The sequence below is a fragment of the Neolamprologus multifasciatus genome, chromosome 18 (assembly GCF_963576455.1).
Source record: "Neolamprologus multifasciatus chromosome 18, fNeoMul1.2, whole genome shotgun sequence".
Taxonomy (NCBI): Eukaryota; Metazoa; Chordata; class Actinopteri; order Cichliformes; family Cichlidae; genus Neolamprologus; species Neolamprologus multifasciatus.
The window spans coordinates 27812362-27831376 of NC_140456.1; the positions used below are offsets into that span (position 1 = coordinate 27812362).

The 19015-nt window shown below is 39.4% G+C and overlaps 1 protein-coding gene and 1 pseudogene across 2 annotated transcripts in view; both read left to right on the plus strand.

The window, feature by feature from the left end:
- Positions 1–15498, plus strand: part of LOC146498206 (caspase-8-like) — a 16434-nt pseudogene extending 936 nt beyond the window's left edge. The window contains exons 2-14 of the transcript XR_014870891.1: positions 6612–6677; positions 6792–7120; positions 7207–7226; positions 7410–7550; positions 7705–7880; positions 8031–8136; positions 9259–9388; positions 9483–9669; positions 9793–9851; positions 9961–10075; positions 10239–10366; positions 14532–14917; positions 15352–15498. The product of XR_014870891.1 is annotated as a caspase-8-like (transcript). The remainder of the gene's footprint in view (positions 1–6611; positions 6678–6791; positions 7121–7206; positions 7227–7409; positions 7551–7704; positions 7881–8030; positions 8137–9258; positions 9389–9482; positions 9670–9792; positions 9852–9960; positions 10076–10238; positions 10367–14531; positions 14918–15351) is intronic.
- Positions 15499–15739: 241 nt separating this feature from the next.
- On the plus strand, positions 15740–18487 carry LOC146498207 (caspase-8-like). Its single transcript, XM_085141536.1, has 2 exons — positions 15740–16682; positions 16851–18487. Exons 1-2 carry the CDS (start codon positions 16585–16587, stop codon positions 16999–17001), a joined length of 249 nt encoding a protein of 82 aa, XP_084997662.1. The 5' UTR covers positions 15740–16584; the 3' UTR covers positions 17002–18487.
- The last annotated feature ends 528 nt before the right edge of the window (positions 18488–19015 follow it).

Below are 19015 nucleotides of genomic sequence, written 5' to 3' on the forward strand. Positions count from 1 at the left end.
AGTATTACTTGTGGCTGGAACGACTTCGGGTGTCCATAAGTTATGTTTGCGGTACTTCATCATCTAGCTAACCCCACTGACAACCAGCGAGCATAAAGGGAGTGAGGTTTTTTTTTTGGAGTGTCAGGTAATTTCAAATGCAACATTTCTATCAGCTCAACAAACATCAGCAAACACACAAACTGTCTGTGTGCAGTTTCTTTTCAGTGTTGCTAGCTAAAGGCCCAGCTGAGAAGAAGGAGAGACCAGTTTTCAAATGAAACAAGTACCGTTTACTTTCTAGGGTACGTGTTATGGAGGGACTAAGTAGGGGTAGGTTTTGATTATTGATTTTCCAATAAAAATCGATTCTAGATTGAGTAACACGATATCGATTCATTCAAATCCTGAATCCTGATTTTTAAATATAACTTTATTTTGCCCAAAACGCCAGAATTTCAGGTTAAACCTCACAAAATTTCAATAAACACCAAACAGCTAAAACAGTAAATGAGAGCAGGCACACGAATTCTGCACAAAAACGTGAGATCAGTGAGGTGTCGGCTTTCTCACTCGACAGCATGTCGGCGACACCGTCGGGGATGAAGACCGAGAGCTCACAGATTCTGACGCGTAGGCGCGTCCGCGCTTTGTGTTTACGCCCTTTTGGCTCTAGATTTTAAAGAAGCGGGTTTTGTCTCTCTCCAACCAAAACTGACTGAACCAGCAGCAAAAGAAGATCCACATTTTGCTTCACATAAACATCGTCCTCTCTTACTTTTGCTGTTTTGCTACCACCACGATAAAATTACACTTCAAGTACATCTCTCTCTCTCTCTCACTCTCCCTCTGTACTTTAAGAACACTTTCCCATCTAAAAATCTCTGTTTTCTGCATTATTCGTTTGCTTATTACACACCGTCATGAACAGGCCGTTGTTGATTTTTGTTTTTAATTTAACTGACTTCCGACAAGAAAGTTTCATTTCGTTGTTTTAATGTGAAATTGCAAAAAGCTTAGCTGTGTCTCTAAACCTGTGTAACTTTGCTCTGCTTCACTTCAGCAGCGTCAGGTGTTGTTTATATGTTGATTCATGGTTTTCTTTAGTTTTCATTCTACTGCAGAATATTTTTAAGTTTGTTATCTGCTATAAAATCACAGGCCAGGAAAATCTCTTTCATGTTTTTCTGTGTTTTATCCTCAGTTACTTTCACACAAAGGCATCTGCTGTGATGCTTAAACCTCTGATGAAGTCTCACAACTGTCAGCTTTCTTTTTATAGATATGAAAATATGGATATGTACTGATAAATGATCAGAATTATAATATTTATGACTTTCTGAGGCAAAATTTCCCCGATTCAAATCGAATCGATTCTAGAAATCAGTGACGATACCCAGCCCTAGGACTAAGGTGCAAGTACCCCTTATGTGCATTTTGCAGGCAATTACACGGTAGCACCCGCAGCTAAGGCACAAGTAGCCTGTAATTATGTGTAATTTCTGTAATAAATCAGTTTTTTGCAGGATTCTATAAAATAATTACACTGTTAGATCCCAAGTACCCTGTGATTATGTGTAATTTCATGTATACGTGTTGTGCCAAAAGTGACGTGAGTTATTTAGTTGATGATATTTTCCTCTAACCCAGGGGTCTCAAACTAGCCACCCGTATATTGACGTGAAAAAAAATATGATGGAGTTTGGCCCTTGAAGTTTTTTTTGTTAGAGAGGATTTGTTTGTTGTTGTGTGCAATGTTAAAACAAGTTCTTTAAAAAGCAAAAAATAATTAAATTATTTAATGAGCCGCCATGTGTGTGGCCAGAACATTTAAGTTTGAGACCCCTGCTCTAACCCATTCACAACTGGCCTAGTTATGGGAAATAAAACTGGTTATAAATACCAAGGCTGTAAACACGTTTATTCCTACTATAGTGTTTGACATTTTAACATTCTGTCTGTGAGGACTGAGTTACATTTGCAATTACCAGCCAAAATGGTAAAACAATGTTTTGTTCAAAAACAAAAATAAACAAATATCTTCAATGAAATCCTCTGATCACACTTTTCTGCTGTCACACAGAGTCACCTTCTGCTCATCCACTTGAATAAGTGCCTTTTGTTCCAGCCTGTTAAGATCATTTAGGAAACAAGCCTGTATTAATTCAATTCAATTCAATTTTATTTATATAGCGCCAAATCACAACAAATGTCGCCTCAAGGCGCTTCATAGATACAGAGAAAAGCCCAACAATCATATGACCCCCTATGAGCAAGCACTTTGGCGACAGTGGGAAGGAAAAAACTCCCTTTTAACAGGAAGAAACCTCCGGCAGAACCAGGCTCAGGGAGGGGCGGCCATCTGCTGCGACCGGTTGGGGTGAGAGAAGGAAGACAGGATAAAGACATGCTGTGGAAGAGAGACAGAGATTAATAACAGATACGGTTCAATACAGAGAGGTCTGTTAATACATAGTGAGTGAGAAAGGTGACTGGAAAGGAAAAACTCAATGCATCATGGGAATCCCCCGGCAGCCTACATCTATTGCAGCATAACTAAGGGAGGATTCAGGGTCACCTGGTCCAGCCCTAACTATATGCCTTAGCAAAAAGGAAAGTTTTAAGCCTAATCTTAAAAGTAGAGATAGTGTCTGTCTCCCGAATCCAAACTGGAAGCTGGTTCCACAGAAGAGGGGCCTGAAAACTGAAGGCTCTCCCTCCCATCCTACTTTTAAATACTCTAGGAACAACAAGTAGGCCTGCAGAGCGAGAGCGAAGTGCTCTAATAGGGTGATATGGTACTACAAGGTCATTAAGATAAGATGGGGCCTGATTATTTAAGACCTTGTATGTGAGGAGCAGGATTTTGAATTCAATTCTGGATTTAACAGGAAGACAATGAAGGGAAGCCAAAACAGGAGAAATATGCTCTCTCTTTCTAGTCCCTGTCAGTACTCTTGCTGCAGCATTTTGGATTAACTGAAGGCTTTTCAGTGAGTTTTTTGGACATCCTGATAATAATGAATTGCAGTAGTCCAGCCTGGAAGTAATAAATGCATGAACTAGTTTTTCAGCGTCACTCTGAGACAGGATATTTCTAATTTTAGAGATGTTGCGCAAATGGAAGAACGCAGTCTTACATATTTGTTTAATATGTGCGTTGAAGGACATATCCTGGTCAAAAATGACTCCAAGGTTCCTCACAGTGTTACTGGAGGCCAAGGTAATGCCATCCAGAGTAAGAATCTGGTTAGATACCAAATTTCTAAGCTTTTCAGCGCCGAGTACAATGACCTCAGTTTTATCTGAGTTGAGAAGCAGAAAGTTAGTGGCCATCCAAGTTTTTATGTCTTTAAGACATTCCTGCAGTTTAACTAATTGGTGTGTGTTATCTGGCTTCATGGACAGATAGAGCTGGGTGTCATCTGCATAGCAGTGAAAATGTATGCTATGTCTTCTAATGATGCTGCCTAGGGGAAGCATGTATAATGTAAACAGAATTGGTCCTAGCACTGAACCTTGTGGAACTCCATAATTAACCTCAGTGTGTGAAGAGGACTCTCCATTTACATGCACAAATTGGAGTCTATTAGATAGATATGATACAAACCACTGCAGTGCAATACCTGTAATACCTACAGCATGTTCTAATCGCTCTAATAGAATTTTATGGTCAACAGTATCGAATGCTGCACTAAGGTCAAGAAGGACAAGCACAGAGATGAGTCCACTGTCAGAGGCCATAAGAAGATCATTTGTAACCTTCACTAAAGCTGTTTCTGTGCTGTGATGAGCTCTGAAACCTGACTGAAACTCTTCAAATAAACCATTCCTCTGCAGATGATCTGTTAGCTGTTTGACAACTACTCTTTCAAGGATTTTTGATATGAAAGGAAGGTTGGAGATTGGCCTATAATTAGCTAAGACTGCTGGGTCTAGAGATGGCTTTTTGAGTAAAGGTTTAACTGCAGCCACCTTGAAGGCCTGTGGTACATAGCCGATTATTAGAGATAGGTTGATCATATATAAGATCGAAGAATTAATCAATGGCAGAACTTCTTTGAGCAGTTTTGTAGGAATGGGGTCTAAAAGACACGTTGATGGTTTGGAGGAAGTAATTATTGAAGTTAACTCAGAAAGATCGATTGGAAAAAAAGAGTCTAACTTAACATCAATGGAACTACAAGTAGCTGTAGATAATATTACATCTGTGGGATGATTATTGGTAATTTTTTCTCTAATGATAAAAATTTTATTTGTGAAGAAGTTCATGAAGTCATCACTAGTTAACGTTAAAGGGATGGTTGGCTCAAAAGAGCTCTGGCTTTTTGTCAGCCTGGCTACAGTGCTGAAGAGAAACCTGGGGTTGTTCTTATTTTCTTCAATCAGTGACGAATAGTAAGCTGTTCTGGCTTTGCGGAGGGCTTTCTTATAAAGCAACAAACTATTTCTCCAGGCTAAATGATGATCCTCTAAATTTGTGACACGCCATTTCCTCTCCAGATTACGAGTCGTCTGCTTGAGGGTACGTGTTTGAGAATTATACCACGGGGTCATGTACTTCTGATTAGAGACCTTAGTTTTCACTGGAGCTACAGTATCCAGAGTCGTACGTAGTGAGGCGGTGAAATTATTAACAAGATAATCAACCTCTGTTGGGGTAGCGTTCAGATAGCTACTCTGCTCTGTGTTGGTACAGGGCATTGACGATGATAACAGTGGCTGGATTATATTCTTAAATTTAGTTACAGCGCTTTCAGAAAGACATCTACTTTGATAAAGTCTACTCTCCACTGCTGCGTAATCAATTATTGTAAATGTAAATGTTATCAAGAAATGATCAGACAGGAGAGGGTTTTCAGGAAACACTGTTAAATGTTCAGTTTCTATGCCATATGTTAAAACCAGATCTAGAGTGTGATTAAAGTGGTGGGTGGGTTCTTTTACATTTTGAGAGAAACCAATTGAGTCTAACAACAGATTGAATGCCATGTTGAGGCTGTCATTTTTAGCATCAACATGGATGTTAAAATCACCCACAATAATTATTTTATCTGAGCTCAGAACTAAATCAGATATAAAGTCGGAGAAATCAGACAGAAACTCTGTGTAAGGCCCAGGTGGACGATAGATGATAACAAGTAAGACTGGTTTCTGAGTTACACAGCTAGGGTGGACAATGTTAAGCATCAGGCTTTCAAATGAATTAAAAGTCTGTCTTGGTCTTTCATTAATTAATAGACTGGTGTGAAAAATTGCTGCCACACCGCCCCCTCGACCTGTGCTTCGAGATTTCTGGTAGTTAGAATGACTCGGGGGTGTTGATTCATTTAAACTAACATAATCATCCTGCTGCAACCAGGTTTCTGTAAGGCAGAGTAAATCAATTTGTTGATCATTTATTAAGTCATGTACTAACAGAGACTTGGAAGAGAGAGACCTAATATTTAATAATCCACATTTCACTGTTTTGCTCTTTGGTTCAGATGTGGATACTGTATTGTTCTTTCTTTGTAAATGTTTAAGTTGTTTGTTGCTGGTTTTTAGTTTGTTTTTTGTCTTTTTGGAAGCAGACACAGTCTCTATGGAGATGGGTTTTTGGGGGGGTAGCAGGAGGAGAGAAGCTGCAGAGAGGCGTGTAAGACTGCAACTCTGCTTCCTGGTCCCAACTCTGGATAGTCATGTTTTGAGGGGTTTAATAAATTTGTCCATATTTCTAGAAATGAGAGCTGCTCCACCCAAAGTGGGATGGATGCCATCTCTCCTAACAAGACCAGGTTTCCTCCAGAAGGTTTGCCAATTATCTATGAAGCCCACATCGTTTCTGGGACACCACTCAGACAGCCAGCAATTTAAGGAGAACATGCGGCTAAACATGTCACTGCTGGTCTGTATTAACTGGTGATAGTTACAGCTTGACTCATGCAGGTGCCTGCTAGGGAAATGATCTACTTCGTGGTAGGTCTGGATGTGTGCTTTATAGAATGGGGACAAACGTGCAGATGGGGACATGCAGCCTGAGGAAATATATCCCCTTTTACATTTGGGTAGGATGGAGAAAACCAGGGTGACTTCTGAGAGGTTATTAGTTATTCTCTCAAATATTATCTTTGAAAAAGGAAAAAAACAACAAAAACAAACAAAAAAATCCTCATAAACTTGATTGTAGGACAGAGTAGTTATACACTACAGGTCCAGCCTGCTTCCTCTTTGATAGGTACTGATGGTGCACAAAACAGCTATATAAGCAAAATATATTTGTTATCAGTAGTATTATTATTTTGTCTGTCACTTAACATTTTAGACAGAGAAGATCTGAATTATTTGGTTAACGGACTGTTATACATTTCATACAGCTACATTTTGAATGGAAATTACAACCATGTCTGAGTTTTCATTATTACGGCATCAACATTTATGTCTAAACAAATTTTTCCCAACAAGTTGTTGTAATACACATTTTAGGCTAAGTAGTCTTCCACAGGGCACACATGAAATTATCATTCAGGCACAATCACATTTCTTGCAAAATGATCGCTTTGTTTCCAGCCATTATTAATTACTGCAGCAAGTACAGTAGCTTACAGAAGAATGAAAGTATTTGCTTTGAGGAGTTGCATATTCTTTTGCAGAACATAATGCAATGAAGCAGGGCCGCTGAATCATCTGTGCGCACACTCTCAAGGACACCAAAAGAGGTAACATGCAATAACTATTACATTTAAAATGAAGACTTTGTAAGTTAATAAAACCTGTGTGCTGCTGTTAGTTACAGTTGTGATATTTAAACTGTGTAAATGTCTGTAATGCAGACTCAGCATGTCTGCCAAAGACATTGTGAGGAGAAATAAAACAGCCATCCAAACGATTCTGTCTGGAGACTACAGGCTGATCCTCAACAAAGTTTATGAGAAGAAGCTGATCGCTGAACAGGAGTACAACAACCTCAAAAGTATCAGCGGAAAAGATGTGGAGGGACATGTTGTTGAGCTCGTGATTAAGATCATGAGTAAAGGAGACGATACCTGCGGAGCTTTTCTGAACCTCCTGCAAACTGATGAAAACATTAAAAGTACTTTCCCTCAACTGAATGACACCCTGTTTGTACCTAAGCCTGACCAAGCTTCTTTACTTCAGCAAGGTAATTACACACACAGAGAAATATTGTTTCTGAGATCATATTCTAGTTGGTTGTGTAACTCTGTTTCTCTCTAGTTCTGTCACAAGACGGCTCCAGTCAAATGGAGGTGAGGTCCTACTTCTGGAAAGGCAGAGCAGCTCAAATAAGTTACAACATTTGTGTCAGAGAGATAATGTGCTGTTTAATCAATTTCCTTCACATAATATTGCAAGCTGTATGACATAGGGTCATCTCAAAGACTGTTGCTACATTCATATAGCCTATGGTACTTAGTGTTTGTATCTATCAGTCCATCCAGGCCTGTGCTGGTGGGAGCAGGTCTGTGATACAAAGCTTGTACTCAACTCTAGAAGACGAGCTGGACTCTACTGAGGTGGCAGCACTTTGCTTCCTGTGTCGTGATGTTGTTAGTAGAAGTCATCTGAAAGGGGTCAGTGCTGCATGTTCTATACTGTTATCCTTCCACTTGTTTTACTGACATGTTTATGGATGCGTCACTTGTAGGACTGAGAGTATGATAGATTGCTTAGATATGTTCATATTCACTGATAGACTTTCTAATGACCCCCCCCCCCCCCCCACAGATCACTAATATGAAAGACCTGTTCTCAAGCTTAGAGGAAAAAGGTCTCCTGCAGAACAATTGTTTCCTTTCTCAGCTTCTCTCAACTATTGATCGAGTAGACCTCGTCAGGTCCCTGGGCATAGATAGCAAACGATCAAAGGACACAGATGGGAGTCCTGTTCTGTCACAGTACAGGTGAACGCAGTCCCACATTGACTTTAATATGACAGCATGCATATAGTAATAATTAGTACTTAAATGCTATCAGTTTGAATTACAAAATCTTTTGCCTGTTTGGCTTTCTCTCCACATTTTTATTTTTTCTTCTTTTTTCTCCACTGTTAGGGTGATGCTGTACAAAATATGTGATGCTATGAATAACGACAATATCGCAATCATGAAGTTTCTACTGAGATCAAAGCTGCTGAAAAGCACACTGGATCAATGCAAAGTGAGATAACATTTGCACACCTTTCCAGCTATTTAAAAATCAACTCACCATATCTACATCTACAGGATGTAGTCATTAAGAAACAACTGCATCTGGGCTTCAGATTTTAAATCCTGTGGTGATTTTCTTTTTAACAAAACATTTATTTCTCAATAAATGAACATCAGTACATCACAAGAAGAAAAAAAATTGTCACAGAAACACAGGGCTGAAATATAATTGACCATATATAACAAAACACACTCTTTTCTTAAAGCACCACTGAGAAGAAAAATCAGTTAAATTATTTGTCAATGGATACAATGGAAATTCAGTTTTAACCTCCTAAGACCCGAAATCTTTCATGGCATGAAATTTTTAATTTCTCTTTGCTATTTGAGCTGATTGGGAACAGATGAATGTAAAAACAAAGAATTTACAGATTTTTATTTTTTTCCTGATTTTTGTTTCTGAGAAAAGTGAGATCCACATATTGGGACATTTTAAATTTAAAAGAACAGTGGCAGTATAATGTCCTCGTGTGGATATCAGGCCCTCGTAGAACTTGTCGACATCTATATTTAACCAGCTAAATGAAAGTTGTATCAACCCTTTTCCCTGCAATATTATTAATCTTAATTTTTCTTCTTTTATATATAGAAAGTTTTGCTTGACCCACCACAAAATTTAACAGCTTCCATCTTACCAGCCTCTTTTTTGTATAGCTGGCGCCAAACAGAAATGCCAATGAAGACAAAGCCTCTCCACATTTTTCAAAGACATGTGTTAACATAATGAACAGTGGTTCATTTCTATGTTTCTCTTGATCATAGACTGGATGTAAAAAAATAACCAAAACATATATAAAGCTAACTTCTGGATCTGAAATGTGAAAGCATTTAAGAAGTGCTTTAAACATATTATTCTAAGTGCATCCATCCCTAAATCTAAACTAAAAACTGAAGGTCACAGAGAATTTCAGTCTATGATCTGTGCACCCAGCTGACTTGTTTTATTACAGAGCTGAAGATTTGTGTCTTTAAACTGGCATTTGAGCAGCATTTTGCTGTGAAGCAGTTGATAGATTTATAGTGTAGCTGCAGAGCCTCTGTGAACTAAAACCATCTTTGCTGTTAATTCCAGACAGCGCTGGATGTGATTGCTGAGATGGAAAAGAAAGATTTAATATCAGACACAAATGTCAGTGTGTTGCATGAAATACTCCAAGAGATTGATCCTGAGCTGGCAATGATTGTAGAGAACTACGTTCAAGGTATGAGAGACATTTTTCACTTTACCACAGAAAAACATTTAGATGTAAACAGTGTGTTTCTGTGAACATCATCAAATGATTGTACTCGTTACAGGAGTCCCCCAGCAGCAGCAGATGTTACCTCCTCATGTCAGTATTGACAAGTGTATCTGTCTGTGTGTTTCTGAACATTTAATTCTGTGCGTCAGTTTGCTGATCACTGTGATGTTTATTCCCACAAAGGTTTTTTGACACAAATGAATCCCATCTTCCTCTGTCTGTAACTGAAACTCAGTGCAGTTGTAAGTATCTCTGTTCAGAAAAATTTGTAATTATTTTTTAGGAATTCCTACAGTCACTCTGGTTTTTATTATTTTGTCATAATAAAACTGGGCATGTAAATATGTTGTTCTTTTGTCTCTAAGGCAGAGGAGAGATTATTTACACTGATGCACGATCACAGCCCACCTCTCTTCCTGATCAGGTAGTTCGTTCAGACTTTTATGCTTTCATTCATTCTTTTGTCGGAACACTAAAATTTATATTAATGTAAAAACATAATAATTCACATTTGCTTTGTTTGTGTCCTGTAGTCAGAATACTACACTTTGACTCATAAGTCTCATGGTTTATGTGTGATCATCAGTAATGAGATCTTCACTACTGAAACATATCTACGTGATCGAAGGGGAACTCAGAAGGATGCAGGTAGAGTTCTTACCTTCAAACCATATCATGATCCGATTTATGTATGACTGTTTTAACTAGAAGCACTGAGACCTGCACCAGTTACTGCACATACAGATCAGATATTCTTTGGTTTTGTAATCTACTGCTATACCTTCATTTGTTTGTTTTCTATGTGGCACAGATGCTCTGAACACAGTGTTCACAAGCTTAGGCTTTAAAGTGCTGATACACAACAACCTGACTGCAGCACAAATACGGAATGAATTAAGAATGTACAGCAAGAAGAATTTTGTGAATGATAATGCCTTGGTAAGTAGATTCATACATCTTTGGAATTGTATCCTCAACCACCATTCTATATTCTTAATTTATTTTATAAATCCCTGAATTTGCATGTCCCAGTGATCCCAGAAGCTATGTTGCCAAGGACTTTTTGTAACCTGGTAAGGTTTTGCATGGCAAATTGGCCCTGGGTGAGGGACCAGACAGAGCAATTCAAAAACCCCTATAAGCAGAATATCCAGGGCACAGTTTCCCAGCATAGGGTTACTGGGATCTACCCAGGAGCCAGGCCTGGGGAGGGTGCCCAACAGTGAGTGTCTGGTGGGCAGGCCTTAGTCTATGTGGGCTGCCTGGGACAGCCCGAAAAAGGGACATGGGCCCACCCTCCTGTAGGCCCAACACCCACAGGAGGTGCCATAGGGGTCAGGTGCATTGTGTGCTGGTTGGCAGCCAGGGGCGGAAACCCTGGTGGACAGACCCTTGGCTACCGAGACTAGCGAATAGGATATGGAATATATTGCGTGAAGTCGAGATGTACCGGCTAGATCAGGCTCTGGAACCAGTCTCCTGGAGAGTTGCTGCACTCTGTCTCAGTCTGGTGTTGGTGTAAACCGATCACCACCTGGTGGTGATTCTGACCAGGTGGTGGGAGAGGAGGCTGGATAGACCTGGCAAGCCTAAACATATAGTGAGGGTGCACTGGGAACACCTGGCAGAGGCCACGGTCCGGCTGAGCTTCGACCCATCCCAAGGGAGACTGGGGACATTAAGTCCGAATGGACCACCTCCATTGCTGAAGCTGCTGCACTGAGCTGTAGCTTAAAGGTGGTTAGGGCCTTTTGTGGTGGTAACACCTGAACCAGATGTTAAGACACTACAGGTAAGTAATCTGGGCTGTAGCACCCAGATTACTTACAGCTACTTCGGTGCAACTGATATAAGATGCGGTAAGCTGAAGACAGCTTCAACCGTCTGTTTGCTGAAAAATAGTAACGCGACCGCACCGCATTTTTTTGTTAGTAGCGGTAACGGCGTTGTAACGATAGAAATAGTAATTAGTTAGATTACTTATTACTGAAAAAGGTAACGCTGTTAGTAACACAGTTATTCCCATCACTGGTAATATGCATTTTATATATGGTTAGAAAGTTTCACACAGTTTTTTCATTTTAAATAATCACATTTTTACATGTTTAAATTTACACAAAATTTCAGAAATCTGCACTGTCATCAGTGTTGGGAAGGTTACTTTTAAAATGTGTTCCACTACAGATTACAGAATACATGCCCCAAAATCTATTTTGCAATGTATTTTATTACTCAGTGAGAGTAATGTATTCTGAACACTTTGGATTACTTAATATACTGTCATGCTTTTTACAACTTCATGAATGTACTATTGCTGTGTGATTTATTACTATTACTGAAGGTCACTCACCATACAACACGTTCTCACTCCCAAAGCGTAACATTTTACGCTAGGTGACAAATCGTCAACATATTACGTTTTCGGCTACCCACCACGTTCCTAAATGACGACCTCGGAAAAATGAGGAAATATGAGAACCGTATGGACTCAATCTACACATGTTTGCTCTTTTTCTTCAAATCGCTTAGAAACACGCTATTTAACATCATTAAAGTCCTGGTTAAGCTCAGGAAAAAGGTTATGGTTAGGGCTGGAATACAGGGCTGGAACATCTATTACCGCGGGAGCGTCATTGCACTGGATTTCGCCCATAACCCGCCGTGTCCCATAAGAACGCCGAGGGTCTCCTTTCGCGTTCCTCAGGAACGCCGCGGGACGTGACAAAACGTCGGCATGTTACGCCTTGGGAGTGAGAACGGGCTGCACCATACCAATACCAACTAGATTTTTTAAATCTTAATATAAAATGAGTAACAGTAGGGTGGACATTAGGTAATGTTGCACCTTTTGCAGTGATCTCATATAGAAAGCTACTCCTGTATCAGTAATACATTTTCTTTTTTTCTCCTTTCTGAACTGCACATGATTATTTGCAGCTAGCAGGTTGTTAATGCAGCCTTCATTAATAGTAATAAATCACACAGCAGTAGTACATCAAAGATACTGAATTGGATATAACCCAGGTAGCTACCACAACTTAAACAAAGCAGTTGCAGTAGGCTAATGTTAGTTTTGAAAAAAAGATTTACTTCCAGCTGAGAGCAGCTTGTTTGCTGGCAAACAGTTTGCATTGCATGGTCAGATTTTGCTCATCTCTTTGTTCTTTAAATGTGAAGTGGTGTCCGAATTTCCAAGTAAGAAATGCATTCCTGTCCATGCACTGCTGGCTCTGGCTCCACTGTGTAAATGACACCATCAGCATTAACAGGACGCTTACATTAGACCAGAGGTCTCAAACTTAAATGAGCTGTGGGCCACTGCTGGCACTGTCATCTCATTGGAGGGCCACTTCAGTGTTCAAGTAGTAAAAAATACACAAATAAACAAAAAAACACAAAATACTTCTGAAAATGTAGTGTTTTGTTTGTTTGTTTGTTTTTATTTCAAATATTGCATAATAAGACAAAACTGCAAACGTGAACCCAATTTTTTCACAGTCTTAACTGAAGCTTTTTATTGAACTACCAAATAAACAAATTGGTACTCTCTTTTGGCCAAACATGTGGCAGCACTTCTGCTGTCATTTTGCTCGTATTTAACAAAATAAAAATGCAGACACAAGTGTACACATTAGTTTTTGGTTGCTAGTGAAAATTGTTTTATTTATTTATTTTGTACTCTCTTATACCTCGGCCAGGTCCGCGGCTCCGAACCATAGTAAAGGGACCTCTGGCTAATATGTTGGGTTCCGTGTCGGGTCATAGCTGGGAACTAGCTTTACTGTCTGGGTCAAATTTGCTAGCGAGAGACAGAGAGAGGCATTGAAATGTTGCTCCAATGGAAATGATTGTTTTGGAGGCGGCAAACACAGTGTGCAGTCGAGTCATGACCTCTTACAACTGGACTCGTCAGGCACTCTGCACTGGCTGCAGTGGTTATTATTATATTTACATGCTTACATCTCCCGTTTCTAGTCGATAGCAACTCATACTTTTTGACTTTCCTTTTTCTCTCTTCCTCGTGCTCACAAACACACATAACACCAGGGGCAGTCCCACACATTCTCCCTGCAACACGAACTACACTGCCCATTAGGCTACATTCTTTAGGGCTATGCCTGTAACACTCTGCTCATATTGCCTTTATATTAAATAATTTTTTGCATATTAATCTTTAAAAAATATTTCTTCATGTCATTATGCGGGCCGCAAGATTGAGACCCAGGCATTAGAGCCTCTTATTGCACGTTGGGTTTCCACCGGCGTGGAATTACCAAAAAATAAAGAGGGGATAGCTTACAATATGAAACAGGAAAAGACCACCGTGTTATCCATCTGTTTTTACAAAGTAACTGTATTCTGATTATTACCTTTTTAAATGGTAACTTTAACGGAAAACAGTTACACTTCTTTTGTATTTTAAATATGTAATGCCGGTACATGTATGCAGTACTCCCCAACACTGACTGTCATGAACAAATTTTTCACCAAAAAATTTAAACCTAATTTTTCATGATTTATTTGGTTAACAGATTACTCGAGTAATCAATGAAATAATCGATAGATTAGTTGATTACAAAAATAATTGATAGCTGCATCCCTAACTCATTGCATACGTCAGGCTAGGGTTGGGTCCAGGGCAACTGTCAGTTGTGAATTAGTTAATTTGGTATCATTTACCAACATTCATACTACCTTTATACTGATCAGAGGTTGATAAGCAGCCCAGATAGTTCATGTAACATCTGCCTATATACTGCACAATGTCCTTCTTCTTCACTTAATCCTTGCTTTTGGCTTCGTTCACTTCCCCTTCTTCATTTCTAAAGTCAACCTTCAGAGTACCATTTAAATCTACCTAGCTACATTCCCCCCCTGACACCACCTTGCAGTATCCTCTCTCTTTACGATTCTGCATAAGATGTAGTTTGATGTAGTTCACCTTTGTGAACCTTTCTCCACTCTTATAATTCACTTCTACCTTCTTCTTAAAGTATGTGGTCACCACAGCTATTTTTATCCTTTTCACAAAATCCACTACCATGTGTCCTTTTGCATTTTTTGTTCTTAACACCACATCTATTCAATATGCCTCTGATTTAAGGTGGTATGCGTGCTTTCGCATGGAGAAAAGGGGTGTGTCTTTGGCACAGACGGGGAAAAGGTGTTTCTGAAAGATCTGATGCTCCCCTTTACAAGTGGAAGAGTCCCTACCTTGTCAGGGAAGCCCAAACTCTTCTTCATTGAAGCAAGTCAGGGTGATGAATACCAGAAAGGATACTATCCCTGCAGCAGAGAGGACGAGAACCAAAACAAAGGAGCACTGCAATCAGACGCCTCAGTCCCTGATAAGGCAGTGCTAGTGCCTGAACTAGCAGACTTTCTGATCGGCATGGCCACATTGCAGGACTTCGGATCATTTCGAAACACAGTCACGGGATCTATCTACATCCAGGAGCTGTGCAAGCAGCTGACAATAGCAGCAAGAAGGTGAGTTGAAGTGATTAGTTTCTTTATGGCAGACCATACTACTCTCATATGGGAAGGTCATAGTGCAGTAGTTTCCAACAAAGTAGATTTTTTTTAATGTAATTTCTGTTACATACAGTTCGGTCCATAGAATTATGGACAAAGACACAAATGTAGTTTTTCCTCTGTAGAGCGCCTCAATACATTTTCACACAATCAGACCTTGTGCTTTCATTCAAGGGGTTTTACAAAAAGCACAGTCTTAACTGTTTTAAAATTACACCCATTTTCTGAGGCTCAAAAGTCATCAGGGAAGACAAATCAAATGCATCAAATCTCTGTACATTTCTGTCTTCCTGCTTTTGGTGCTTTCAAACATGGTGTTGGCATGAGCTGCGTGTTTTGTTAAAATGATCCAAGATGTATCCTTTTTGTTTCACGTGTGTTCCTTCCAGACAGGAGATGGATTATATCCTCACTGTCCTGACACGTGTGAACAGGGAGGTCAGCAAAGGAGAGTATTTATCCCACAAACAAATGCCACAGCCCAACTACACTCTCACCAAGAAGCTCGTCCTCAAATTTGTATGACCCGACTGTGACCAAATACAACACTGCATGTCTACACAATTCCCGGATTCACATTACAGTTTACACTGTGTGTGTGTTTGGTTTGATAAATGTGATTTTTGTAATTATGAACTGAATAAAAATTATCCACAGTGGCAAATGAAATGGTACATTTTTGTCATTTCTTAAATATAAATAGGAATTTTTTATTTGGTGTTTTCCAAACTCTAGAAAAGTGTTTTTCACCTAAGAATCATGAAATCAAATCTTACACTCTTACACCACTTCTTAATATTTGAGCAACTGCCAAACATAAACATTACAGGTAAAGGAGCTGCCGAGGTGTAATAGGTTATATAAGGTACTGGTTAAAATGCTGCTTCAAACCAGACAGCGATACATCATATAGACCAGTGTTGTACCTCTCTCTTGACCTCTGTATACAGTGACAACCACAGGTGAATGAGACAGGTTGCATAAAGCACTTTGAGCCCTCAAAGAAGAAAAAAACATTATATAAGAATCACACACCAAAAGTTTTACATTTGGATCCGTCACTGCATAAGAGCTGGACTGATTTCATTGCAGGTCTTGTGTTATCTGGCATGCCTCAACCCATTCTTCCCGTTTCCTTTTAAGAATGGCTTGTTGACAGCCACCCTTCCACGAAGACCTTGTCTGATGAGACTTAAGTGAACAGTAGCTGGATAAACTGAAGGGCCAGATCTCTCAGGTGCTAGATTTTCTTCATATTTATTAGGGACATGGATTTCATGTACTGTTCACCTGCTGTAGATAGTTTTCTGTCCACTATCTTTATAGGGACTGACAGTTTGCATCCGATAAATTTGAAGAAATGTGTTTTTAGAAAGTGCCTAAAGATAAAGGAAAAACATCCTCAGATCAGATAAAAGAATTGAACTAAAAATGATTGAAGAAGCAGCCAATGATTATTGTTTAAGACCGCTTTGAAAAAAGAAGAAGCAAATTCTGGATACTGTCCCTTCAGCTTGGGGCCTGAAGAGGATGGGAGGGAGACACAATTCTTCTTGGAAGGAAATGCAGACCCGGGGAGAGAGTTTGAGACAGTGCCTTCAGAAGCAGACTTTCTGATAGGCATGGCCACCGTGGAGGATTTCGTGACGTTTCAAAACAGAGTCACAGGATGTATCTACACCCAGGAGCTGTGCAAGCAGCTGACAAGATCAGCAGAAAGGTGAGAGAAATAGGATACAATGCTACTTTGGAAGAAAACAGTAATATGTAGGTCTGCTTTTGGTGATGTAAGATGTGCTTATGTAAAACATCAGAAAGGTCAATGTTTCAAATATTCCAAAAATTCAAGTTGTCTTTTTTTAGTGTGTTTCTGATGTTTTCCTTGCAGTCAGGAGATGGATGATATCCTCACTGTCCTGACACGTGTGAACAGGGAGGTCAGCAAAAGAGAGTTTTTCATCCACAAATACAAACAAATGCCAGAGCCCAGATTCACTCTCACCAAGAAGCTCGTCCTCAAACCTGTCACCCGCCTGTGACCAAAAATAAGTCCCAGATTCACATAGACTTGATGAGCCTGGTTTACAGTGTGTATGTATGAATGAATTTCTATTTTGATCTCATCTCAAGAATCAAATAAAATATCATAGTATATAAAATGTGGTTATAAAATCTAGCTTCTGAAATTGTTTGTCACAGTCTGGCTGGCAGACCGTGGAGGTGTAGGGAAGGAGGACCCAGGCGCGGTGCTCTGTGTCTAAACAGTGCATTTATTCACAGTGTATGGAACTAAACAACAATAAATCCCCGTGCTTTCCCCAGACTCCCGTGTCGTGTCTTCTCCCAGTGTTTGTGCTCTCCGCTCCAGTGTCTCAGCACTCCCCGTGCTGCTGCTGTCTGGCACTCCACACCTCTCCTGGGAACACAATAGAAGCAGCCGTCAGGACACATACAACCGCGGGCGCGCGCGCACACACACACACACACACACACACACACACACACACACACACACACACACACACACACACACACACACACACACACACTAACCAAGCTCAACTGGGTGACTAACGTGGAGTCTCACGCAATGATCCCGCGTCGTGGGGGAGCTCCAAGACTCTCCTAAGTAGCTCCCCCGACGAGGCCTGATCAGCAGGTGTGTGGCTTCGGGTGTGGCCAGTCCGCCAGCAGGGCCACACCCACTAGGCCTGAAGGCGCCCGCAAACCGGCGCTCGCCAAAACACATATACACACACACACACACCCGCAAACAGGGAGAAGGACAGCAATACCAAATATACATACAATAATAATATAATTCATAACTGGTCAGGGACCCTGGGTCGTCTTTTTTTCTGCCACATAATTATACGCTACTGAATTATGATTAAGTGGTGGTCATTTGTTTTACAAACCATTCCTCCACATTTAAAAACTGATTAATAATGCCATTTAATGTGTACATGTCATTGAATTTGGGCACTGAGGTGATTACTAAAATGTATATTATTGTGTTTTTATTGGTGTTTACATATAGGCAGAAGTGCCTGTGTCCTATATTTAAAGTTGGGGAGACATCATACTTTTGGTGCTGCTGGTCTAATAAAATCAGAGTAGTAGTACTTTTCAGAGTAGTCTACATCACCTGAGCGGGAACCAGACTCCTTCACCTTCTATATGCTCTGGTTTCAGACTTTCAAGCATCCAACCCACAACTTGTTATGACTAATTACAGATATATGTTAAGTACAATTTCAAAAGAAATTACATAAGAGTAGTAGAAATATGGTGACAATTATTATAAGCAAATTACTTTCTTTTGGGACATGAATTCAATAAATAAAAAGGAAAATTTCACTGTCGTATATATTGTTTTCAACCCTTTATTTGTAGAAACGTGTGATATTTTGTTAGGTCCTGTGTATGATATACAACAAATGAACTTGTATACTTAATGACTCAAAACAAAAAGAAATATAATAATAGACAATTATAAAAAATTATATATTTTTTAAAAGGAATGACTGGTGTTGTTTTTCTTTATAGTTTAATTCAAAATTTTGGTTTTGGTGTTTAATTATTCCAAATTCCTCAGCCCTTTTTTATTCAAGTATACAGTGACTGTCTCACAGCTGGCCTTTTAATGGGAAATTAAACTGGCTATAAATCCCTAAAGCTGTAAACATGTTTATTCTTTTAGAATAGAATAGAATAGAATAGAATAGAATAGAATAGAATAGAATAGAATTCAACTTTATTATCATTGCACATGTCACAAGTACAAGGCAACGAAATGCAGTGTGCATCCATCCAGAAAGTGCTTTAGCAATAATATAGATATATTACAGAATATTGATCTATTATAGGTATTTTACAATGTACACGGTGTGAAGGTATATTATGAATATGATATAACTATAAGTATGTACAGGCTGTAGTGAGTGTACAAGCTATGTACAGGATATGAACAGGATATTAATATTGTTAAAACTATGAAAACTATATATAGTTTGCAGTATAGTGTTTTTGTAGTGTTGGGCATTTTAACAT